This window comes from Cucurbita moschata, unplaced genomic scaffold, assembly GCF_002738365.1.
Source record: "Cucurbita moschata cultivar Rifu unplaced genomic scaffold, Cmos_1.0 Cmo_Scf00025, whole genome shotgun sequence".
NCBI lineage: Eukaryota > Viridiplantae > Streptophyta > Magnoliopsida > Cucurbitales > Cucurbitaceae > Cucurbita > Cucurbita moschata.
The window spans coordinates 1,345,324-1,369,963 of record NW_019268541.1 but is presented as its reverse complement, the minus strand read 5'-3'; the positions used below and the strand labels follow the sequence as shown (position 1 = coordinate 1,369,963).

The following is a 24,640-nucleotide window of genomic DNA, read 5'->3' as shown; positions in this document are numbered from 1 at the left end:
TACTTCGAACCGTTAGATTTTTTTAATATTTATTTTCATTTTTTTTAATTTAATAATTAGATGGGATCACTAATTTTTAATTTTAAATTGATAATGTTAATTTAGCTTTGACCATAAATAATTAATACCATTTATTTTCATCAATGATGCTAGGTTGGGGTTGAGTACTAATTTAAACAGTCAATTTTCGTATGATAGTTTGACAAAATCGTGTCGATTATACGACCAGAATTATATTGAGTTATTTTGTTATCGCATATGTTTAGTTTTTACCTATTATTTGATAGCTATACACGATTTAACAAAATGATGAATTAATAATTTAACGGTAAATTTTGTTCCTAGTAAGAAAGAACGAGGAGTGTTTATATGATCCAGTGACGAACAACTTTAACCACCCAACTCAAATTATAAGAGTTAGTTGAATTATATATATAGTTCGGATTTGGTTGATTTTTTGGAAATTCAAAAATTTACTTCACGGGTTGAAATTTTTTCGATCAGGTCAACCCGACTAACTTAAAACTAAAGTTCATAACTCAATCCCTACTTTTAAGATTGTTATGAAGATTTAAAATATTTGACATTTATAACCGATGTTAGTGATGTGTTGTGGCTTTTCAAGAAATTATAGTTATTAATTTAATATTATTATAAAACAAAAAAAACCGAACAACCTAGTTCAACCCAAGAATAGAGGGTTGGGTTGTGAACCCTATTTGGGTCACTGATCTGACCAACCCAAAATCTCGGGCTGGTCCAAAAAAAATTCCAATCCACCCATGTGCACCCCTAAGAACGAGCCTATTAATTTCAAACCGAACGCAAAAGAGTACGATAAAGTTCATTAATTAGCTATACCATACCATACGAGTTAAATTTTGATGGTTCTAAAAGAAAAACTATAATAATCATTTTAATGCCTCCTATGTCATTAGGAGTATATCCAACCACTCCCAATAATGTAAAATCACATGGAATGCAATAAATGAAAAAGTTGTTTGATTATTCGAAATAGAAACCAAAACAATAACACGAACATGAAAAGCAAAAAAATCTACTCTATTAAGCATAACATCGAAAGTTTACGGGATTTATCAGCACATTTGGAATGTCAAGAACTTATAAGATATTCGTTAAAGGTTAGAAGCTCGATGAACACGATCTTGAAATTTAAGAACTAAACGTTTAATTTAAGCTATAAAAAACCAAAACCATATGTATATCATATATACTTTTTAAGGGTGGTTTTCAAGGGTAAAAATACATCTATCTATACAAGCAAGAATAAAAACTTGAACCTTTCTTGCAGAAAACTTCAGCCTCAATCAGTTCATTAATGGTAATTGATACTCATCAACTCATCAGCCATAGAAGAGAGTTTAGAACAAACCTTAAGTCATTAGAAGTACATTTTCTTCAGCTTATTCGGCTCCAATCCTCGTAAAACTGGGACTGGTCTTCTACCGTTTCGGTGCTCGGATAGCAGCATCTAAACGAAACATCTAGACGTGGAAGAACGATATGCAGGGAGACGTTAGAACTAATCCACTCACTAGAGTACTTTTTGGTTGATCTAATCAAATAGCAAATGTTAATAGAGGTGTTGTATAAGACCCAGAATCATAGCCAAGCTCACCGCTAGCAGATATTGTCTTATTTGGACTTTGCTTTTTGGGTTTCCACTAAAGGTTTTTAAAACGAGTATGCTAAGGAGAGGTTTCCACACCCTTATAAGGAATGCTTCGTTCTCCTCTCCAACCGACGTGGGATCTCATATTGTTCGAGCCACCTCGAAAATAAATTAGTAAGCCAGTGAAAGTGTAACGGCCCAGATCCACCGCTAGCAGATATTGTCCTCTTTGAGCTTTCCTTTTCAGCTTCCCCTCAAGGCTTTAAAACGCGTCTGCTAGGGGAAGGTTTCCGCACCCTCATAAATGGTGGTTTGTTCTCCTCCCCAACCAATGTGGGACATCACAGAAAGCTTTGTTTGCTCGAGCAAAGTAAACTCACACTCATGACAAAAGATGGGTAAGCCGAGCATAAAGTTCTTAACTGAGCTCAGTGTTTAAAGTTTCCCAGATGTTTATAATCAACTTACTTCATTCTAAAGGGTTAGATGCTTGAGACCGTTGTTCTTCAATCAAAGCTTGAATTCTCTGTAGCAGACACAACCAACCCAATCAGTAATACAGAAGTTAAAACAATGGCGTTTATATAAAAACGGATAACGATAATTAGTTGATACCTTCACAGAGCTTCCAACCTCATCTACTTTCTGAAGTACTCGTTCCCCCGAATAGAAGTACGGGTCGTACTTTAGAGATTTCGATGGAGATGCCGCCTATGATTTAGATAAAATATATGTATTTTTAGTCAATGTCATCATTTGACAGGTAGGATTATGCAATGACCTACCCTTGTATTTGGAACTTCTTCATTGCCATCATTCCTCATATCAGAGAGACGCATTAGAACAGCCTGAGAAATGCAGAACGAGGGTGACCTCTAAGATCATTGGAAACCTATCCATTGATACCAAAAAGTACCTTTTTAAATGCAATTGGGTCTGTAACTCCTTGAATTTGAACGTCATCACCAGGTGGTCTTCTCAGGCCAGCATTCTCTATCCTAAGAGAGTAAACTCCATAGAGAGACTGTAGATATCCTGTAAACATGGGATCGAGATCTTAAAAGTTATATGTTGTAGTAAATAGCTTTTTTTTTAGGTACGAATGTGAGAAAATTGAATGAAAGCAAGGGCAAACACAACAGATTCTACAAGAAAAAGAGAGTGTAACACCCAAGCCCAAGCTCATTAAGTATCGCCGTAAGTATCACGGTTTTAAAACGCGTCTACTAGAGAGAGATTTTTACACCCTTATAAGGAACGTTTCGTTTCACTCTCCAATTGTTGTGGGATCTCACAATCTACCTCCCTTAGGGGCCTAGCATCCTCGCTGGACACCGCCCGATGTCTGGCCCTGATACCATTTATAACACCCCATGCCCATTGTTAGCAGATATTGTCGCTTTGGCCTATTACGTATCGCCATCAGCCTCACGGTTTTAAAACGCGTCTACTAAAGAGAGATTTTCACACCCTTATAAGGAGTGTTTCATTCCACTCTTCAATCCATACAGGATCTCACAGTCCACCCCTCTTGTGGCCCAGCGTCCTCACTGGCACACAACCCGGTGTCTAGCTCTGATACCATTCGTAACACCCCAACAAACCCACCGTTAGTAGATATTGTCCGTTTTGGCCCATTACCAATCGCCGTCAACCCCACGATTTTAAAACACATTTAATAGAGAGAGATTTTCACCCTTACAAGGAGTGTTTCGTTCCACACTCCAATCGATATGGGATCTCACAGAGAGAGTCGACCCTACCAGAACTCTAATCCAAAAGAACAATACCAAAGTTACAACAACAACAACAAAGAGACATTAAACATAGCTACCTTCCAGTCTTCCTCAATCTCTCAACCTCTCCAAAGTTTCAATTGCTACACTCAATCCAAATACCCCCACAAACTAGAAAGAAATTAGCTTGCCACGACCACTTTGGCCTTCTCCCTAAAAGGAGGATTTAGAAGCACCTCATCAATAGCGTGCTCCACAAACCTGAAACAAATTCCTCCAACGACCCGAAAGAAAAGCAAACTGACATTCCCACAAAAAATGATCAAGACTCTCCTCGAACTTCCTGCAAAGAATGCACCATGCAAATGCAACACATAGGAAGAATGCCTTTTGGACACTATCCATGGCAATAACTCTCCATGTAATACTGGGCAAGCAAAAACCTTAACCTTTTTTGAAACTATAACTTTCAAGAACAAGGATAAACAGAAGAAACTGAGGTAGCAAACGAAGGAGAAAAATTAGATAATACATGAAAAACAAATGGCACGAGCAGCCCCTAGAAGGATGCGTCCAGATTCTACTATCCCTCCTCGCAAGGGTCACACACTAATCGCGAAAAAGATCAAGTAGACTCACCACGTTAACCTCCTCTCTATTAGACAAAAGGCACTAGGAGTTTAAGGAGAATGAAGAGCGAGAGAGGCCACCAGGTACATCAATAAAAACAGTCATACAGAGTAAGAGTATTTTCCTAAGAAGCATGGATACAAATTCAAGACATGGATACAACACGTCACAAACGCGGTAATATAATATTTTTTATGAATTTAGGACACAAATAGGACAAGGAAATGTTTATTAAACTATGCATTTTTAACAATATTTACAATTTTAATGCAATATAGAAATTCAAGTCAAGATAGTCCTTAATAAAATGTTTGTCAACCTCAGCATGTTTTGTTCAAACGCATAGAACTGGATGATGAACAATAAAGATGGCAGCTTCATTGTCAAAATAAATTTAGTTATCTAAGAAACAATGATTCCAGGATCTTCACAACAAATTTTATGGGCTAAAGTTCTAACTCTTCTTTTTATTCTTTTGCAAACTCCCATCTGTCCATTTTCTTGTTGGCTAATTGCTAACATCCCCAGAAAACTTATTTATAATTCGATATCCTTTTGATGTTGACTACGAAAATTAAATGCATAAACTTTTTCTTCTCCTCCTCAATTATTACAACTAATTGTTTTGCTGCATTACGAAATCGAAGGTTAATATGAAGCTTAGATTTAGTAAACCATTATTAAAAAAAGGAACAACAAGAACAACAACAACTTAACCTTGTTCAACTATAATGTCTGCCACTGAAGGCAACAAAACATGCTTCTCTTTCTTCAATACTCCAAAACATGGAAAAGGTACAGGTCTTGTAACCTGTGATGGAAAATACAATACTCCTTAAGGTACACGAGCAAATAGTTTTATTCATACTCATAGAACCGTCTTTCAGAGATCAAAGATAAGAGTGAACAATGGAAGCATATTACTGGTTTAGGCTAAAATGAAAAAGATATAGTTCCACTGTAGAGCCACTTATACGACAGCGTGCAACAACATTCAACTACTAATCATGATAATCCTTAGGCATTCAGTTAGTGGGAGAACTTACTATAGTTAAACAGAAACACCAAAGGCTGTAAATTAAAATAGATTGAACTCCACAAATTACCTTGTAGATTATAGAATTTGGTGTAAGATAAAGCTTCTTCGATTGAATATCTTTTCGCAGAACGTATCGTCTTATTGGTAGATAAAGCAGCATCAACAACCCAATCCCCCACGCTAAAATCAAAAGCAAGGAGTAAAGGACCCATTGTGCTGTATGATACTTAACAAAGCTGTCTTCCATCTCTTGGAAGGAAGCTGCAAACAACACGGGCTCATCGTCGATTTCAGGTTCCAAATCAGAATTGCATTCAGACAATAGACCCCTTTCCAAGTTACTAATTTCCACAGCCTCCACGTCTGAACCCATCTAAGCTGACACAAAACAAAGTCAAATTTAATTATACAATTCCGTAAATCGAATTAACCATACAAATTCTTACTAAGAGGAGTCGCATTCAAGTACTTCGAATCATCTAGTTTTAATTGTTTGGGGGCTTCAACAATTTTGTATGATAGGATGCTCGGGATTCACAAGTACAAAAGTAATCGTACTGAATTTGGTTGAATGTAAAGAAAGACTGTACATCCTTAGATGACAGAAATTAATCCGACTAAGCAGCAATAATCCAAGTTCCCCAGCATAATTCCGCGAGAAATAAACCCAAATTCATAAATGATTCATGAAGTTATCAAAGACAAATAAAAAAATTGAGCCGAAAGCTCATCAGGATCGCAATGAGACGAGCGATATTGCACTCGAATTGCGGTTGTCTCATTGCTTGTCTGAGGGCAGCGGAAGGGAAAAGAGAACCAACAAATAATCAAAGAGCCAACAGAAGAACAGTAGATGACATTGAGACGAATAGAAACGCATGAAATTTACCGATAATAATAAGCAAATCCTGTTTCAATTGGAAACTGGAAAGCCCCGCGACTTGGAAATCGATCAAACGAGAGAAAAATCGTTGGAGAAATTGGACAGTTCGGCAATCGGGAGCAGAGAAAGCAAAGGGAGGGAAGGCGCTGGCTCGATGTGGCCGTCGGAGGAAGAAAACGGCGAACGTCGATCCTAACTCAGAGAGGACAGTGGAAAAGAAAGTCCGATCAGAGAAGTAATGGCCGTAAAATTTGGAGTACGATTTTATTTCTCCGGATCAATAAAAAAATTAATTTTTTATTTTATATCCAATAAATTATTTCATTTTTTTAATATATCATTCTTTTTATATATTAAAAACTATTATTCATGTTGGTGAACACCTCCCCTCCTCCTTTTTCACTCCATTTTTGACCAACTAACAGTGAACACGACTCTCACAATGGTATGATATTATCCACTTTAAGTGGAAGCTCTCGTAGCTTTGCTTTGACTTTTTCAAAAGATCTCATACAAAGCTTTGACTTTTTCAAAAGATCTCATACCAATGGAGAAAGTATTATTTCATTCCCTAAATTACCCGATGTGGAACTTTCATCATCCAACACTCTTCACTAAACGGTTCATCCATGGAATATTCATTAGATAAAAACTCTCTCTGTCGTTTTTCTAAGCTTTTCACGACTCAACCTGAGTCAACATGTATCTTTGATGATCTCTTCACTAGACAGCTTTCCGATAAGACGTCATTAGATAAAGATTCCCCAATTCTTTTCCAAGCTTTTCACCAACTGGCTTACCTATGCAAGGACCGACTCAACTGACTCCGACTAGCTTACCTATGCAAGAACCGACTCAACCGACTAGCTGTCTTATACAAGCCATATTTCACTGTAATTAGTCGAGTCCAACATAAACTAAACTCACCTCGGGAGAAGACAGGCTACCCTTAACTCCACGCGTTATTCATGCACAAATTTGACCATTGAAAGTTAAAATTACTCGTGATATTGGACCAACTAGTTCAAGCACAGTCAAATTAAAGTCAATTATGGCCAACATTTAAAATTACTCTTCCTAGTTCCATGTTTTCTCCCTATTTGGTCAAACACCGTGTGACAATGGTCAATAGAAGCTTCAAGCTTCGCATTTCCAAGCAACAGCATTCAAAAAGTGGCCACACCGTATTGATCTAACAAACAAATTCTCTGTTATTACCGAAATTTCCATCAAAGTTGCCTTTGTTTCAAGCCTCTATGACCCTCAGAATCCATCTCAATTCCCATTTTTGGGGCAAAGCAAACCTCACTAAGATGTTTTACATTGCCAATCACAACTACGATAGAACTGCAATAACGTCCGTAGCCCTCAATGCGATGTAATCAGAGCCATCTTTGCCCTTGAACTCGTTCCCAGCGTACTTAGAGTACATCGCGTTATCTCCCACGGCAATGGATAGCGGTTTCCTCTTGCCATCCTCCTCCAGATGACCAGGGCCAACTGCTATCACCTGTGTGAACCAAATGTTTTATGTCAATCATACAGGCATTGGTATCTATAATTAAACTAGGAGGGTGCGCTTTTGTATGCTTATACTGACCGTTCCGATGGATGGTTTCTCTTTGCTTGCTTCTGTCAGCAACAAACCTCCGGCTGTTTTCTCCTCGGCCTCGGCCACCTGTGATCCAGTATTTTAGAACAAGCATTACATTTCTGTCATTTGAACCAAATAATGGAAGACTAGACCATATAGAACTCTTTCCTACTTTTAAGGGAAAGGATGGAAGACAATTGCAAGGAGTAAAAACCATATGTCAGTGACTCAAAATGTAAATCAGAAAGATTTTCGACACACGCCACCCCCAAAGATATCGGGCAAGCATATCGGAAGATTCGGACAATTTGGTCTTATGGGTTATGCCAAAAAGGAACATTGAAGTACTAAGTAAAATGAAGACAGACCTTGATCAAGACCCTGTCATTTAGGGGCTGAAGATCTTTCGCGTCATCTGTTTCTAGTATACCAACTATATCGTCTTCCTTCAAGATAAGATGCTTTGAACCGTTGAACTCTAGCTCAGTTCCAGCATACTTGGAGTACACTACTTGAGCACCAGTCTATTGAATCAAAAAACACAAGGTTATAGAACATAACAAAACACATTGAATGAATTAAGAGCGTAAACAGATTAAATGCATACCTTTACACTAGCTTCCACTTTGGTGTTTCCGATTGTCTTGCCTTCTCCAACTGCAACAACCTCTCCTCCTTGGGGTTTAGACTGAGCGGTTGTTGGAAGTAAAATCCCTCCATCAGTCTTCTCTTCAGCTTCCTTTATCTTCACCAACACTCTGTCGCCCAATGGCTTGATTGAAGTGTACTGAAACATTGCAATTCACGCACGTAAGTAAATTGCTATATACATGCATTCAAAGATCACCCTCCAACATAAAACGCACCCTGCCAGAAACTTGTAGCAGTTTACTTATATCAACTCAAATTGTTTCACGAATCTCGACACACAAAAATTACAGTTTTCGTAGTTGCAGCTGCACAGAGTAATTGGAGGAAAACTTATCCGTCACAACAGATGCACGCAGATTGCAGCTATGATTGTAATTACGTAACCATACAGGACAGTCAAAAACGTAATATCAACAAATGAGAAACTTGGCAACTAAATAGACAACAAGTTGCAAAATGGAAACAGGAAGAAAATTGGAAGGAAAATGACGACCAGAGATTAAAGAAACCAAATTATAGACCTGAAGATGAGGCATATTTCACAGACATAAAACTCAGAACAAAGAACTTAAAATTGGTTAATGAAAATCAAAATCACAACTATATTTCGCAAATCCTCGTCTGAAACCACAAATTAAAGCCAAAAATGACAGGCACTAGCAGAATGGATAGTGTGGAACCTTTGGAGCAACCACAGTAGCAGCTCTGACGACCAAGCCAGTGTAAGATCTCTTAGACCGACCCCCGACTCTCACATGAGCAACAGAAGGAGAGAATTTCACCGCAGAAGGTCGAAGCCCACTGAAAGAAGGCAAGTTCCTCGCAGAAATTAAAGACCCAGCGAGTTGAGCTGTCGCCATTTCACGTTCTAACCTCAAAAAACACCCAAAATCCAGAAACCAAATATGAAAAAGATTAGAAAATGAACAATTTCAAACGAGTTTAAGTCAATTTCAATTCAAGCTCCAAAACGCTAAAATTTGTCCGCCAAACACATTGCAAGGACACAGAAATGAAATTTCCCGGAAGAATCGAGAGAGAAAAGAAGAAAGAGATGAGTACCTGAAGATAAAGATGGAGAAGCGGCTCCAATTGGATAGAAGATTATAGAAGAACGATGAAGATAAACCCTAGAAACTGGAAAGCAGCTGCAGCAGTGGAAATGGGTTTTATCGGAGAAATTAGACCCTTCTAGATATTGCTCCGATAATGCGACAAATATATATATATATATTACGAAATGCGTATTTCCCATTATTTATTTATTTTTTAAATAAATATTTCGGCAATTCTTCCTATTTTCCGCTTAAAAACATTTAAAACTAATTTATTAGACACGATAAATATTATAAATTAAACCTATAATCTCTATTTAATTTTTATTCTTTTTAATTAAAGCATGGGCTTAGTCTATGAAGAAAGAAGCTCGGTCACACACGCGCTCTTTTGAACTAACTAAAGTCGAATCCACTACACGGCTAGAACTAGAAAAAGATTGAGAAAGAAACCTCAACCCGCCTCATTCCCTTCCTATCCGAAAATTTTGGTTCTTCAAGGCTCGATTGAAAGAGGGAAATAGTCTCGTATCACTTTTTGATCCCTACCCTTCACAAAGACAGGTGCAGGTGCGCTTCACTCGACCACGTGATGAACATGTTTTCAGCTAACTGCATGTCAAGCACTTAAGCAGAGCTTGTGGTCACTTGTTCCAATCCTAGTAAAGAGTCTTAGATCCGATTCTACACTACATATGATATTCAATTCCATCTTGTCACCATCAAATACGTATTTGAATTTTCAATAAATATATATTTTTAAAATAGATATAAAATTAATTTTTATGTTAAATTATTTATTAAAAAAATGTTTTAAATAGAGATTTTATACGTAATATAATATTTATATTCCAAAACAAATTTATAATAATTAATGACAAATGAATATTTTAAGTTAAATTATAAATTTTGTGCTCACATAACCAATAGTGTCTCAATAATTTAATGCACATAAATCACGTGCCTAATTTTAATTTTATTATAATCAAATTTCCAAAATATATTTATTTATTATTTTCTATCGTTAATTCCCTTTCTGTCCCCTTGTCTTGTTTTTTTTTTCAATTATTAATTTTAAAAACAAAAGCAACCGAAAGGGCCGCCCATCCCTCTCCGTTTCTTTTCTGCTACAATTATTATACCCATTTATGAATTTAATTAATTAACATAATTTTTAAAATGTATATTAAAAATAAAAAATTAATTAGGTGGCGACTGTGACAAGAATTAAAAAAATGATTTATTTATTATAAATTTAAAAGAACTTATTACACATTTCTTAAACCATCAACAAATTATTAGAAATAAAATTAACATCGAATATGAACGAAACTACGGAATTAATCGAAACTGTGGAACGTAAGAATGCATCGATAAGGGAGCACTCACGCGAGAAGTAATGGACGAAGCAGAAGTGAAGCTATCACCACGAGTAATGACGCCCTAAAAACTTCAAAGAGTTCTTCTACAAGGTTCGTCCTCGAGTCTGATGAGCACCCATTTGAGTTAGACAGTTCGTTCACATAGAGTGAGTCTGAGCCTAAAATTAGACCAAAAAGCGTAGCCGATAGGTAACATGAGAATATTCTATACTACTCTTGGTTGGTCGGGAGGGACGGAGTAAAACAAGCATAAAAATAGAAAAGAAATAAAAAAGAAATAAAATTTTAATTGAAATTGAGTTCACGTGGTCAAACTTTGTGGTGGGACCGTTTGACTTTGGATTGAATTTTGGTTAGAAAGCAATCCACTCGACGCAAGCCCATCTTCTTTGAGCGTTCGTAGAATTAACAAATATTATTTGTATAATATATAGTTTCAAAATGTTTAATTTAATTTATAAATCACATCTTAGGCATGTGATTAAATTCGCTCCGAATATTATATATTAAACATTATATATAATATTAAATTTGTTATATGGTACGAGATCAATTAGATATGATTTATGACATCTCATTTTAATAGATTTTATGATGATTATTTTATTGTATCACTAAAATTGGGACGACCCGTAACTTGACTTTCAGTCTCGAGAGAGTTTAACCACCTTCTCGAAGGTCGAGGGAATGACTCAAGAATTTGAAGACTTTTATCAGCAATATTTATATGGCCCGATAACTCAATCAACATGGGCTGCTCTACTTAAGTTGGGTTGGGTTAGATTTTTTTTTGTTGTGTTTTATGTTGGGTTGAATTTTAGGAAAATCAAAATTTTGGGTCGGTCTGCGAGTTGACATTTTTCAGTCAGGTCAACCCAACCAATCTAATCGTACCCTACTTTTAAAATTATTATAAAAATTAAGAATATTGGATATTTGTAACAGATGTTAATGATGCGCTGTGACTCGTGAATTTTTTATATTTGAGTTTTATGAGATTTTAGTTATTAATATATAATTCAACTCGAAAATATAGTGTTCGATTACGAGCTCTATTCCGGTTGCTCATATCACCAACCGACCCATTGAAAATTTCGATTTGATGTAAAAGATTTCTCCAAACCAACTCGTATGCATTTCTAGCCTTTCCCGTTGACCAAAAAAGGTTCGTATCCGCTTATTATTGCTAATCGAACAAATTCAAAAGCATCCGAAACATAATTTAGGGATTAAAGAGTGTGAAAATGGATTAAAGCACGAGTAAATCATAGAAATTCACATGAAGAACGATTTAAAGCACGAGTAAATGACTAGCCCATGTCATACATGACGTGGCTATATTTACATTATAAATTAAATTTAAATAATAATAAAAAAAAAGACACATAATCATGAATGGCCAAACCCCAAAGCCAATCTCACGCGTCATCTCCCTTTTACCTCTGACTGTCCCCACGCGTTCCGCTACTTCCAGCCACCTTCGACGCGCCTCCCTGCTCCGGTCCAAGATGGGTTCTTTCCCCCCATATTTATACCCCTTCACCTCCCACTCTCAGCCGCAATATCCTCCAAATTCCTTACACGCTCACACACTGCCGCCACTAAAAAAAAACAAAAAGGAAAAGGAAAAAAAAAAAAAATTTAAAATTTTAATTTTTTCCCACCATTTTTATCCCTTGTATGACGAAGCCGCCGTCCCCATCCACCGCCTCGGCCGCTTCCGCCGCCGCCGACAGTCCCGATTCACGGTACAAGGGTGTACGCCGTCGCAAGTGGGGCAAGTGGGTCTCCGAAATCCGCCTCCCCAACAGCCGCGAACGTATCTGGTTAGGCTCATATGATTCAGCCGAGAAAGCCGCGCGTGCATTCGACGCGGCGCTTTTTTGCCTACGTGGCCGCACCGCTCGCTTCAATTTCCCTAATAACCCACCGGAGATCGCCGGTGCCAGTTTACTCTCAAGAGCAGAGATTCAATCCGTGGCAGCTCAGTTCGCTAACTCCAACCCCCCGCCGCCGCCTTCGTCGGAATGCACCCAACCCACCATTGGTTCTCCGTCGCCGTCGCCATCGGTAGTTTCAGAAGCGACCACCGCCGTGATCGAAGAAAGATCGACATTTTTGGATCTTTCGACAGCGATGGGATCCGGGAATTACGGGTCGGAATTCGGGTTGTTTCCGGAATATAACCCGTTTTTCAACGAATTGATGAACACTACAAATTCTGGAGCTCCTTTTTTTGATTATGGAGATGAGAATTTGGACGATCAGGATTCGTTCCTCTGGAACTTCTGATCAAGAACAGAGTTCTGACGGTTTTTTGTTTCAGAACTTTAATTCTTTGAAATTTTGTTTCTGAAATTTAAATATTTTTCCAGTCTCTGTGAAGATTGATGGATCCAACGAATTTTAAGCTCGGCCGTCGATTCTTCCACCGTGTTCTTCCCAAACAAATTGTAGGGCTTGGATCATTTTTATTTAAACTAAATTATCAATTTAATTATTTAAATGCTACTATAATTTTTTAAAACATAATCTTTAATAAAAAAAAAATATTTTTTTTTCTTAAAATCCCTAATTTTAAATTTTGGAATTAATTATTTAAAACTATTTTTTGGTAAATAAAATTAGTGTTTATAAGATTAAATTTTTTAAAACATAAAATAAATCTCCTAACAAAGTTGTAAAAGATTCTGTCCGGGTCGGTTCGGGTCGGGTGTCGGGACCCGAACCGCTAAAATAGAGTGGAATGCACAAAAATGGAACCGGGGCTTTCCGATTAACCGACGGTTTACTCAGTTCGGTCTGCCGGTTAGTTTAGCCCAATAAGGCACGTGCATATGTTGGGCCTTGGGCTTGAATGTTCCAAATGGGCTATTTGGGCCTGGCATTCAATGGGCTCGAGAGAAATCATCAAACCCGTGGGCCCAAGGCCCACTTTCATTTTCAGTCCTTTTTTCCTTTTTTGCAATTCTTGTATGTTTAAAAACTAATCTTAATTTTCAAAAATTAAAACTCAAATAATTATTTATAATTAACTCCCTCAAAATCACTAAAATCAAAATACTTTACCAAACTCGAGAAAAAATCGTCTCAAATAACCCTTTTCCTACCGTGTTAAATAAATAAACGAATCCAAATCGTACATTTTAGCTCTTAAAATTAAGAGCACTCGTCGAGTTATTCTCAGCGGTTCGTTAGAAGGTTTTTCCAACCCGATTCTCGAACCAACCTGCCCACGTTTTGGGTTTATTCATATTATTGGAATAATCTAAAAATATTATTCAGTGAGACTGTCATAACGTATATATCTCTTAAATATGTTGGGTCATTTTCTGTTTCTTTGATTAACAGTTAAAAAGACAGAAAATTGAATATTTCTTTAACATAAGGTAAGAGTGTACGGTTTTGAAATTTAAGGACGAAAGTGTCATTTAATCCTTCTTGTCTCGCTCGAAAACCCTAGTTCATTATAGATATAGTTGTGGTGGGTAAAATAGTTAAGTTTTGGGTGAAGGAAAGACATGTATGGATAAGTCCAAAGAACACAATTCAATGCTCTTTTGGCTTATATCTCATGTCAACCAATCAAACAAAGTACCTTAATTCTAGGGAGTCTACAAAAGTCCACTTTAACACCATATTTTACAAACTTACAAATTTCAAAACCTTACCTTTTCGATCAAATTATCTAAGGAGGATGTCACAATGTGACTGATAGTTTTAAACCCTCGAACGTGTGAGAAAGTTACAAGCTCGATAACCTTCTCGTAAATCATTCGAAGAGGTTGCAACGATGTATTTGGTAGTTTTATACCCTTGAACGTGTGAGATGAGATGAATAATAATAGTGTTTCGAATGTGGATCCTGAAGTTATAAATAGATGACATGCAGATTCTCGAATCTATGTAGTGACTCTTTAATTTATAAATATTGTTTGTTTCAAAAGTCTCGAGTTTTCTGTTTTTTTTTTTTTTTTTTGTCTTACATGCATGACACATGTTTTACATTTTGTCAGTGAGATCCCACATCCGTTGAAGAGATGAACAAAACATTCCTTGTAAGGGTGTGGAAACCTCTCTCTAGTAGACACGTTTTAAACAATATTTACTAATGGTAGACTTTGACTGTTAAAAATGGTATCAGGGCTAGACACGGGGCGCTGTGCCGATGAGGACGCTGGGCTCTAAGGGGGTGGATTCTGAGATCCCATATCGGTGGGAGAGAGAAACAAAACATTCATTATAAGGGTGGGAAAGCTTCTCTTTTAAAACGGTGAGACTCACTGTCACTGCTAACAGTGAATTTGGGTTATTACAAATTCAATAATGTGTGAGATTTGGATCTCTTACCTCACGAACAAAGATTGGTCGAAGATATATTTTTTTAATTAATTGAATTATCTTACTTTGCTTTTAAAGATAAAATATATAATGAATTAATAAAAAATTTAAATTACATTAATGACAATTTTCAATTTATCCAAAAAAGAATTTGAATAAAATTGTTAAAAATTAATTCTCCAATATTCAATATTCTAATATAAAAAATAATAATTATAAAATTTTAACCCATTTTGCCCCTTTTATTTTGCAAGGTATCTCATTTTTCTCGTGATTTTTTCGGCAACCACTTAATTTACTATAAAAGATATTTTTATTTTGAGAATATTAAAAAATAGGTTAAATCAAGACCATGAAATTAGTTAATTATTTATTTTTTTGAATTTTCTTTAATAATTTAAAAATAATTTATATAATTTTTATTATTATTATTTGCTATTTCAATTTTATATCTAATAAATCTATGATATATTCAATAATTATTTTTTTTTTATAAATTTATATCCTATTTTTAAAACTCTATTTACTAGATTAGATAGGTACTTGAATATTGTTTATTTATTAATAATTATTATTCAACACCATATTTTCCTCATTATTATTGAAAAAAAAAGTCATTTATTGAAAACTACCAAGAAAAAATAATAACCAAGAGAATACGTCAAAGGACAAAATCGTAATTAGCTAGATTAAAGAGGGGTAAAATAGTCATTAACCTTAAAAGTAGCGAAAACGAAAGAAGCAAGCTGTCCCGTGTGGGGGTTTATAGATAGTGGAGGGTATTAAAGTAAATTCAATCATAATAAGGACATAACGGGAATTAGAAACCAGGGGACTACAGTTCCGACCTGTCGTTTTCGATGCCGAAGAATGTGGGGCCTCCCTTTTAATAGCAGTGGGCTCTAGACGATGCGTCGTTTAGCCCATTCATAGTGGTCTGAGTAATCGCCTTCAATTATTGTCGTCGGGTCTTGAAGTGAGACGGTTCCACTACAGACCGCTCCACTGAACTACACCTGTACTCATACCTCCGATTCACGACACGTGTCATACACTGATTGAAACAAAATGGAATCTCTTGTGCGTGAAGCTGTCCCCACTGTGGGACCCACTTCCTTTAAATTAAAACGTTGTCATAATCATTGGACAATGACATCATCTAAAATAATTAGCATTTTGAAAACTACTTTTTATTTATTTATTTATTTATTTATTTTCTCTCTTTTAAGTTATAATTATTTATTTTTATAATATAATTTCCATAGAATTTGTTGGGAATTGCTTAAATTGTTCTACCAAATGCATTTATTATTTCATTATAAATGAATAAATATTATTTAAGTGGTTATATTTATTTTATTATACGATCATTTTAATTAATTTATACGTAAAAATTAAAATTTTTCGTGATTCTTACGAATTTTTAAATGAAATAAATAATAATAATGTCAATTTTGACCAATTATACGTACCATTTTGATAGATAAACACAAAAAGTAAACTAAGGTTTAAATTAAAAAAAATGTAATTATAATAATTATTTAAATTTTTAATGCATAGTTAAAAAAATTTGAATAAAATATTTGAAATTAACAAAAATATATATATATATATATATATACATCTCCCTACCCAAGGTTATATACGGTGAGCCATTGTTGTTACTCTCTTGCTTGCTTATATAACGTCTCTTTCTAAAATCTTCTCTTAAACCAAGGCTAGAGGCTTGAGCATACGTCGCTGGGCCGTAGGCGACACAAGAACGAATTGGCTTAGCTCACTTGTCGTTGAAAAGTGAGTGCCTCACAATTGTAAGTCCGCTCCATCAAGAGTGCGATTTTCACAAAAATATATATATATATATTATGAAAATTTGAATAAAAAATTAAAATAAGCATAAATTGGGACCATTTCTTTTGAAGAGAATTTATTATAAAATGGTTAAAATATTCTTTAAAATATTCCCAAATCAAATATGCTATTTAAAAAAATAAAAATCTGAGCCAAAAATGGCCAATCTTCAATTACAATATTCGGATTTGGGATTATTATCATTAATTAAATAAAACAAACTTTAATTATCATCTAATCCCTGTAATTTCCAAATCAGTCTTTATTTTTTTAAATTAAATTATTATTTTTATTCTTTAGTTTCATCATCAACATATATTTCCTATTTAGCTAACTATATTAATTAATGATATTAAATATTATGACTACGATGACATAGATTTAATTAATTTATTTTGAATAGTATGAATTTAATTTAATTTAATTTCTATAAAAGGTTTTATTAACTCTTAATTTAAAGCTGGACTACGGTTATGACTTAGATAACTAAGTTATGACTCTCCAGTAAATACTATATACTCGAGACTCAGTAACACAGCTCAAAAAATAAAGTTTATGGCGAAAATAAAAAATAGTAAGAATAAAGAGTCGGAGGGTCTGTCGCCCAACTAACCTACATTTAAAAATTTTAAGGCGTTTTTGAAGCATTTTAAAATATTTTCGAAACAAAATATTAACAGTTTTGAGCAGCAGCAGTAACCACGTAGACTAATTAGGGTTTTGGTTTTAGGCACATACGTACGCTTTTATACACTATATTTCTTGAAAATTTGGGTCAAAATCATGGAATTTGAACATTCCACGCAACAATGTCGAAAAATATTGACCGTGACTCAGTTTTTTCATACGCGTGCTTAAAGTGGTCAAAACTGGAGATTCTAAATTAGGGTTTTTAGATTGCTTTTGGCTCTTTTTCTTCAAAATTTGAGCAGAAATACTCGAATATTGACATTTTTTTTACAAGAATACCGAAAAATATCAATAATGAATCAATTTTTTACTATTCAAAATTAACGATAAGAGCATTTTAAAATTTTTTAAGTTATATTTTTTAAACTAAATGATATATACGTATACGTGTGTGTATATATGTATATATATATATATATTTGAGTCGAAATACTCAAATATTAACATTACTCAGAAAAATGTCCGAAAAATATCAATAGTGAATCGATTTTTTTACTATCCAAAATTAACGATTTTTAAACTAAATGATATATATTATACGTGTCCCTATATATATATATATATATATATATATATATATATATATATATATATATATATATTTTTGAGTCGAAATACTCAAATATTAACATTTATCGCAAAAATGTTGAAAAATATCAACAATTAATCGATTTTTTAAACTAAATGATATACACGTTTACGTACGTGTGTGTATTTATATATTTGAGTCGAAATATTCAAATACTAACATTTCTCGTAAGAATGTAGAAAATATAAGCAGTGAATCGAATTTTTTACGGAGCATTTATAGATTTTTTTAAATTATATTTTTTAAAATAAAGGTATACATATATATATATATATATGTATATATATATATATATTAATTATTTAATTAATGGAATAAAAACTCTAAATAATTCCAAAACCAAAACCAGGGGCTAAGGTAAGTGGAGCCCACCTACTCCCCCATTTTATGTGCAAAAAGCAGCCTTTGATGCAATTATTATTATTATTATTTATTATTATTAAAAAGATTATTATTATTATTATTTAATTTACCTTTATTTCCTATAATTTCATTCCCTACTTTTATAAGTACAATCCCCATTTCCCCTTCGTTTCTCCACTCTCTCTGTTTCCGCCTCTGCCGTCTGATCCTCTCTCTCTCTCTCTCTCTCTCTCTCTCTCAATCATGTTGGCCAAAGGGCAACGTCCGATCATCGGAAGGTTATCGGAGCTTCTCGTCTCCCGTTGCCGGCCAGCCTTCCTCGACACCACCACCACCGCCTCCTCCGCCAGCCCCACTTCCCATTTCGACCTCTCCCCTTCTCCCAGAGGCAATCTAAAAAATTACAACGCCGCCGTCGGACTTGGCATCGTCGCCGCCCTCGATACCTCCACCTCCGCCGTCCGTGGATGTGATATTTTGGTTAAACACGCCGTCTTCAGCCCGAAATTTAACTCCGCTCGCTGCCCTGCTCCGATCCCGATCGCGTTGGCTGGTGGGTCGTTTCAGCCGGAGGAAGACGACGAACTCGACGGCGTGGAAGAGAATTACACTTATGTTACCACGCGTGGACCTCACGAATCTTCCACACGTGTCTATTACGACGGTGGTCTGGTCGCTAGTAGGTGTTGTGAGAAATCGCCTCCGATTATGGCTCCCGCCGATGAAACTCCGCCGCGCCGGACGGCGGATTTCCTCCGATCGTGTCATTTGTGTGGGAAAAATTTAGAGGGGAAAGATATTTACATATACAAGTAAAGAAACAATACCCAAAACTTTATTTGGTTCAGAATTTAATTTATTCCGATCAAAATTTCTGATGGGTTGTGAAAATTTTGCAGAGGGGAATTGGCGTTTTGTAGCCCGGAGTGCCGGTCGAGCCAAATAACGAAGGAGGAGACGAAGGAGCGGTGTCGGTCGGAGACGAGAACGGCTGTGGAGATGGCGTCGAACTCGCCGTATAACAGAGGGATTTTCTCGACTGGGATTCTTGCAATTTAGGTGAAGAATTAGAAGAAGAGGAAGAAAGTATATACAAAATTTAGATACGGCTAATAGTTTGGTTTTTGAGTATTGTATACATGAAGAACAAGTGGAGTGACAATTATTTACCCACTTCTTGTTTTATGAGCAATAAAATAGAGAAAGGCAATTTTTTTATTGGTGAATTCCCAGAAGGTTATATGGAATGTTTTTGTTCACTCCCCCGTCTAACCAATGTGTGCCAGCATTCTCGCGAACACATCGTCGGATGATTTAACCATAATAGGGGCCGGTGTCCTTGCTGGCACACCGCCCCGTGTGCGCTCTGATACTATTTGTAACAGCCTAAGTCTACGATTAGCAAATATTGTTAACGCCCTTATAAACAATGTTTCGTTCCCCTCTCCTCTCTAACCATTGTGGGATATCACAATCCACCACTTTGGAGGCCAGAGTTCTGGCAAATCTCACGATGGTTTGGCCATGATACCATTTGCAAGCTTAAGGGGCCAGTGTCCTTGTAGGCACATCGCCCCGTGTTTTGCTCTAATACCATTTGTCAATTTTGGTCTATTACATATCGCTCAATTTTAAAAAACGTCTATTAGGGAGAGGTTTTCACACCCTTATAAGAAATGTTTCGTTCTCCTCTCCTATCAATGAGGTATCTCATATTTCGAGTCATGCTTGAAAAAATATGCTAGACATGGGTGAATTTTTTTGAATTAGACTGCTACCATGAAATCGAAAGGAGTTTCTCGTAGCAGTCGAAAGGATTAATTTACAAGAGCATGCTTCGTCTGTTTTGCTCTTCTTCTTCAGACACATTTGACACGAGGCTAGAACCTTCTCAGATTTGCATTAAATTAACATTTATATATATGTATATATTTTTAAAAAATAAGGTAAAGGAAGCATTAGCGAAGGTAAATAATAAATAAATGACAGAAACAGAAACATACAATTTTCTTAAACTATTCAAAATTGATCCACTAATGTCAGTTCAACCAGAAAAGGAGAGACACAAACATATTCTCCCAGCATCACAAAAACACAACAAAAATCATGTCAAAAGCTGATTTTAGCTCGATTTTTATTCTCCATTATCACAAACACATTAATACTTTTTTCTTTTCTTTTATTTTATTTTACAAAAAGCTGATAACTTTTATTCTTCCCTACAACTTTTACCTCCATTTTTGCCTTCACATATTCCCTTACAGAAATACCCACAACCCCTTTTCCTCGAACCGAGCCACCGTGTTGTCGCCATCGTCGATGAAGGATCTCACCACATGGTACCACTGTTGAGTCAGGTGATCATAGTTGGATACAACGTTTGTTATTGATGTAGAAGCTACAGTAGTCGTATGGATAGAGGCTCGACTAGTAAGAGATGACCATTGAGTATCGACCCAAGCCTTGCAAGTCCAACGCCACTACTTAGTCCATCGACTTTTGGTCGAAACAAAGCTTATCAAATAGATACTCTCGTTCTTGATTTTGTCATCGACATTGTCTTGATCATATGTAATAGGGTCGATAAGGTCGATTGCAACTAGTTCATTGACACACGTAATAGGAAATTCTCTGACACAATCCAATAAGATTTAGAGTAAAGAAATGATTGTTTTTTTCCAAACATTTTTACAATTTGACTCGATCAAAGAGGGAAGCCTGATTTTCTGGCAACAAATTAATAACAAGAAACCATTGCTAAGCTCCTAAGAATAGCAATCAAGTAACGGATTGAACCCCAAAATAGAGCTATAAAAACAGCAGTTCATACTCAATCTTCATCCACACCTCTCAATCAAAAGCGAAAAAGAGCGAACGAGCAAAGAAGAAGAAGAAGAAAAAGAACAAAAACAATGGCAAAATCCGCAATCATGCTTGTTTCAGCCCTTTGCTTCATGACGCTTCTTAACCTGGCAGCCTGCAAGAAGGATCAGTTCTTCGTGGAAGGGAAGGTGTATTGCGACACATGCCGTGTCCAATTCTTCACCAAAGTCAGCAAATTCATGGAAGGTAAGTAATTAATCAAACAAAAGCCCTAACAATCGCAATCCAAGCCCTAAGAAACCGAAACCGAACTCGAAATCGAAATTAAAACCGAAATTGACCTAACTATCGCAATCGAAGCCCTAAGAAACCGAAATCGACATTGAAATTGAAATTGAATGCAGGTGCGAAAGTGAAACTGGAATGCAGAGAAATCGAAGGAGAAAAGGTGACGTTGAACAAGGAGGCGGTGACGGATAAGACGGGATCTTACAAAATCGAGGCGGACGGCGACCACGAGGAAGATGTGTGCGAGGTGTCGCTGGAGAAGAGCAGCGATTCAGACTGCGATGAGGTGACGGAGGGAGGGTATGCGCACAAGTCTCGAGTGAGCATCACCAGCAACAGTGGAATCACCAATCCCGTCCGCCAAGCCAATCCTCTGTCATTCATGAAGAAGGAAAAGGTTCCTGAGTGCAAGGAAGTTATGAGAGAGCTTGGATTCGATGAATTTGGCTTACCCGCCTAAATATCTTTCTTTCTTTTCGCATTCTTTTTTTCCCTTATTTATTAATTATACCTGAAATCATCTTCTCCTCACCGTTTTATATATCAAAATAAATAAAATCCCATTCTATTTTTTTTTTTTTAGTCGGATTTGCCCTTGGGCTCACGCCCAATGTTTTGCAGTGATCACTGCACCTTCCCACTCATCGACACCTAGCACTCGCCCCAACGGCTAGGTATGGTTGATTCCACAGGTGAGTCAACAAGACTCGTCTTAAGAGTGCTAGTTGATTCCACAGGTGAGTCAACAAGACTCGTCTTAAAAGTGATATGTCTGAGCATCAAGCCTATACACCCAAAATAACAAAATCATGAATCATTTATTCACAAACCTCGTGTGGGGTTAGTAGTTTGAATTTCCTATCTTATGGAAAACCCTTTACTTAGCCCTAGGAGTATTTTAGTGATGGGTTCTATAGGAACGGGACAATCCTATTTGGTCAAAATACCTACATCATCAAAATACCTAGTGACAAGCCCGGTATTCTTACTGATGATAGTGGCAATATTGATAATAGTGATCTTGATATGATGAATGTGCCGCTAACTATGGATATGATGCTGGACATAGATCGATTTTATATTACCTTTCAATTTGTCTCCCATGTCTCCCTCCAAACATTCATGAATGTGAACGACAACCAACTATTCATTATGTGGATTGGATTCTCTCATTATAAAAATAATTGGTTGGATGGTTGTTTGCCACTCAATTTTAATATATATTTAAAAACTAAAAAAATTAAACAGAAATAATTGAAAATTAATGGAAATTAAATATAAATTAGAAAAAAAATAGATGTAAATTGAGTGGTGAGCAAAAAAATAATAATAAAAATAAAAAATTGTTTAGTTAAAATTTTCATTTATTTAAATTAGTTGAGTTAATTGGACCAGCGGGTTTTATAAACATGGGCTTTAAAAGGGCCAGTTTTGGGCCTGATTGAAACTTCCGGCCCAAACAAATATTTGGTGTGGGCCGATAATTCGCAATGGACAACTTTGAAATAAATAAATAAATGATAGAAAATAATTTTGTTGAGTGGCGAATTTGATATTAATTTAAATAAATGGATTAAAATTTAAATGCATACGAAACGGTAAATGAAAGCAACAAATAACTTTTAAAAGAAAAATGAAAAAAGGATTGAATTCAAATGCGCGTGACCTTTTCTTTATTTTTATTATTCAAAAAAAGAAAAGAAAATAAAAGTAAATTAATTTGTTGACTTTATTAAAATTAAATGTGGTGGGGTGCCCCTTTGAATCCTTCAACAAAATATATATATATATATATATATATATATATTCGAAACAGACCCCATAACTTTGGAGTTCTAGTGATCGAGACACCGAAAATTGCTCCATAACTTTGGAGTTCTAGTGATCGAGACACCGAAAATTGCTCCATAACTTTGGAGTTCTAGTGATCGAGACACCGAAAAAGAAAGGTGCACCTTGTTGATACACGGAGTAACTTTGGGTTTACATACATTCATATGTGGTCCTGGTTCATTCCTATACTCGGGTGTTACATGTCACATGTCCACTAACTTTCCTATAATATCGTTGTAACATTCCATGTTCATGTCATCATCTTGCATGTTGACTTATACAATACTTTCTAAGATTCACACGGTTTCTCAATACAAAATTGAAACTTTATAATTTTATTAAATAAAAATTTAAAATTTATAACAAATAATTTAATTAAACTTTTAAAACGACTTATTAGACAATTTTTAACGTTATACATCTGGTCCCTATTTTCAAAATAATTACAATTCAGTCCCTTATCATATTTAGTGAATTAAAAAAAGCATAATATATATATATATATTTGTTTTTGGTGATTTACCAAATCGAGGAGTACACCGGTTAGATTTATGAAATATTTTGGAACAATCCATAATTTCGAGTCGGTTGAGTTCGTGACTTAAACAACCCTGCTAAAATTCAAAACCCGACCCTTTATAATTCGATTGGGTTGTCTATTTTTTTTATAATTATTTAATATAAGTTACATAATAATTAAAATCTCTTAAAAATCAAATATTTACAGAGACGGATATTAAAATATTTGTCATTTTCATAATAATATTAAAAAATAAGATAAAGAAATATTGTGTTGCAAGCTATCGATTAGAGGAAAAGCAACTACGGCCTCTGCAAAACAGAGCATTGTCGCCGGAAGAAGCAACAAAAAACAGAGGCCTAAGGAAAAATGGCTTCGAGTCTTCTAAAATCTAAAACAAATCTGAATTTTACAGTGGTTGATCTACGGCTGCACGGCCAAACCCAGCCAGGAGTTGTCGCCGGCGAGTTTGCTCGGCGCCGGGCAGTTCTGGTACGGCGCTCTCAGAGTTAGCCTGTTTGAAAAACAGAGTAAGTTTAAAGTTGAAGAAATTGTGAGTTTTGGATCAAAAGAAACAAACCCCACCTGTCTCTTCTCTTCTCTAGGAAACGTTGAATCGAAGCTTTACGAGCCATTGGAAGAGCTGCAGAAATGGAAGCTCAAATCATCAGAAACAAGAACGGAAATTTCAACTTCCGGCGACGGAAGGTTAAAGGATTGCAGAAAGGGGGGGGGGGGG

At 35.7% G+C, this 24,640-nt stretch overlaps 6 protein-coding genes across 10 annotated transcripts in view; 3 read left to right on the top strand and 3 right to left on the bottom strand.

Moving 5' to 3' along the window:
* Positions 1 to 1,169: 1,169 nt before the first annotated feature.
* Positions 1,170 to 6,183, bottom strand: LOC111461774. 2 transcript variants are annotated; one of them, XM_023105417.1, is made up of 8 exons: positions 5,928 to 6,183; positions 5,106 to 5,416; positions 4,717 to 4,810; positions 2,550 to 2,668; positions 2,419 to 2,481; positions 2,249 to 2,344; positions 2,102 to 2,159; positions 1,170 to 1,505 (listed from the first exon to the last, which is right to left on the bottom strand). In XM_023105417.1, exons 2-7 carry the CDS (start codon positions 5,409 to 5,411, stop codon positions 2,103 to 2,105), a joined length of 735 nt encoding a protein of 244 aa, XP_022961185.1. In that variant the 5' UTR covers positions 5,412 to 5,416; positions 5,928 to 6,183; the 3' UTR covers positions 1,170 to 1,505; position 2,102. The 2 variants fall into 2 exon arrangements, with proteins under 2 accessions (XP_022961185.1, XP_022961184.1); XM_023105416.1 differs by having other exon boundaries at positions 5,106 to 5,411.
* Positions 6,184 to 7,086: 903 nt separating this feature from the next.
* On the bottom strand, positions 7,087 to 9,368 carry LOC111461798 (20 kDa chaperonin, chloroplastic-like). 3 transcript variants are annotated; one of them, XM_023105453.1, is made up of 6 exons: positions 9,229 to 9,368; positions 8,847 to 9,034; positions 8,123 to 8,302; positions 7,884 to 8,039; positions 7,522 to 7,599; positions 7,087 to 7,431 (listed from the first exon to the last, which is right to left on the bottom strand). In XM_023105453.1, the coding sequence occupies exons 2-6, from the start codon at positions 9,024 to 9,026 to the stop codon at positions 7,258 to 7,260; spliced, it is 768 nt and encodes a 255-aa protein (XP_022961221.1). In that variant the 5' UTR covers positions 9,027 to 9,034; positions 9,229 to 9,368; the 3' UTR covers positions 7,087 to 7,257. The 3 variants fall into 3 exon arrangements, with proteins under 3 accessions (XP_022961221.1, XP_022961222.1, XP_022961223.1); XM_023105454.1 differs by having other exon boundaries at positions 8,847 to 9,039; positions 9,229 to 9,363; XM_023105455.1 differs by having other exon boundaries at positions 8,847 to 9,051; positions 9,229 to 9,360.
* A 2,638-nt stretch (positions 9,369 to 12,006) lies between these two features.
* Positions 12,007 to 12,988, top strand: LOC111461693 (ethylene-responsive transcription factor ERF017). The gene has a single exon (XM_023105307.1). The coding sequence runs from the start codon at positions 12,284 to 12,286 to the stop codon at positions 12,893 to 12,895; it is 612 nt and encodes a 203-aa protein (XP_022961075.1). The 5' UTR covers positions 12,007 to 12,283; the 3' UTR covers positions 12,896 to 12,988.
* Positions 12,989 to 18,598: 5,610 nt separating this feature from the next.
* Positions 18,599 to 19,656, top strand: LOC111461446. Its single transcript, XM_023104965.1, has 2 exons — positions 18,599 to 19,249; positions 19,337 to 19,656. Exons 1-2 carry the CDS (start codon positions 18,681 to 18,683, stop codon positions 19,494 to 19,496), a joined length of 729 nt encoding a protein of 242 aa, XP_022960733.1. The 5' UTR covers positions 18,599 to 18,680; the 3' UTR covers positions 19,497 to 19,656.
* Positions 19,657 to 21,074: 1,418 nt separating this feature from the next.
* On the top strand, positions 21,075 to 22,081 carry LOC111461448 (olee1-like protein). The gene is made up of 2 exons (XM_023104968.1): positions 21,075 to 21,506; positions 21,665 to 22,081. The coding sequence occupies exons 1-2, from the start codon at positions 21,350 to 21,352 to the stop codon at positions 22,006 to 22,008; spliced, it is 501 nt and encodes a 166-aa protein (XP_022960736.1). The 5' UTR covers positions 21,075 to 21,349; the 3' UTR covers positions 22,009 to 22,081.
* Positions 22,082 to 24,261: 2,180 nt separating this feature from the next.
* The window catches only part of LOC111461447 (protein TIFY 10a-like), a 2,674-nt gene continuing 2,295 nt past the window's right edge, over positions 24,262 to 24,640 (bottom strand). The window contains exons 4-5 of one of the 2 annotated variants that reach the window (XM_023104966.1): positions 24,487 to 24,544; positions 24,262 to 24,415 (exon numbers count right to left, since the gene is read on the bottom strand). In XM_023104966.1, coding sequence (XP_022960734.1) covers positions 24,325 to 24,415; positions 24,487 to 24,544 — 149 coding nt within the window. In that variant the 3' untranslated portion in view covers positions 24,262 to 24,324. Of the gene's footprint in view, positions 24,416 to 24,486; positions 24,632 to 24,640 lie in introns of those variants that run through there. The other variant, XM_023104967.1, reaches the window with a different exon arrangement.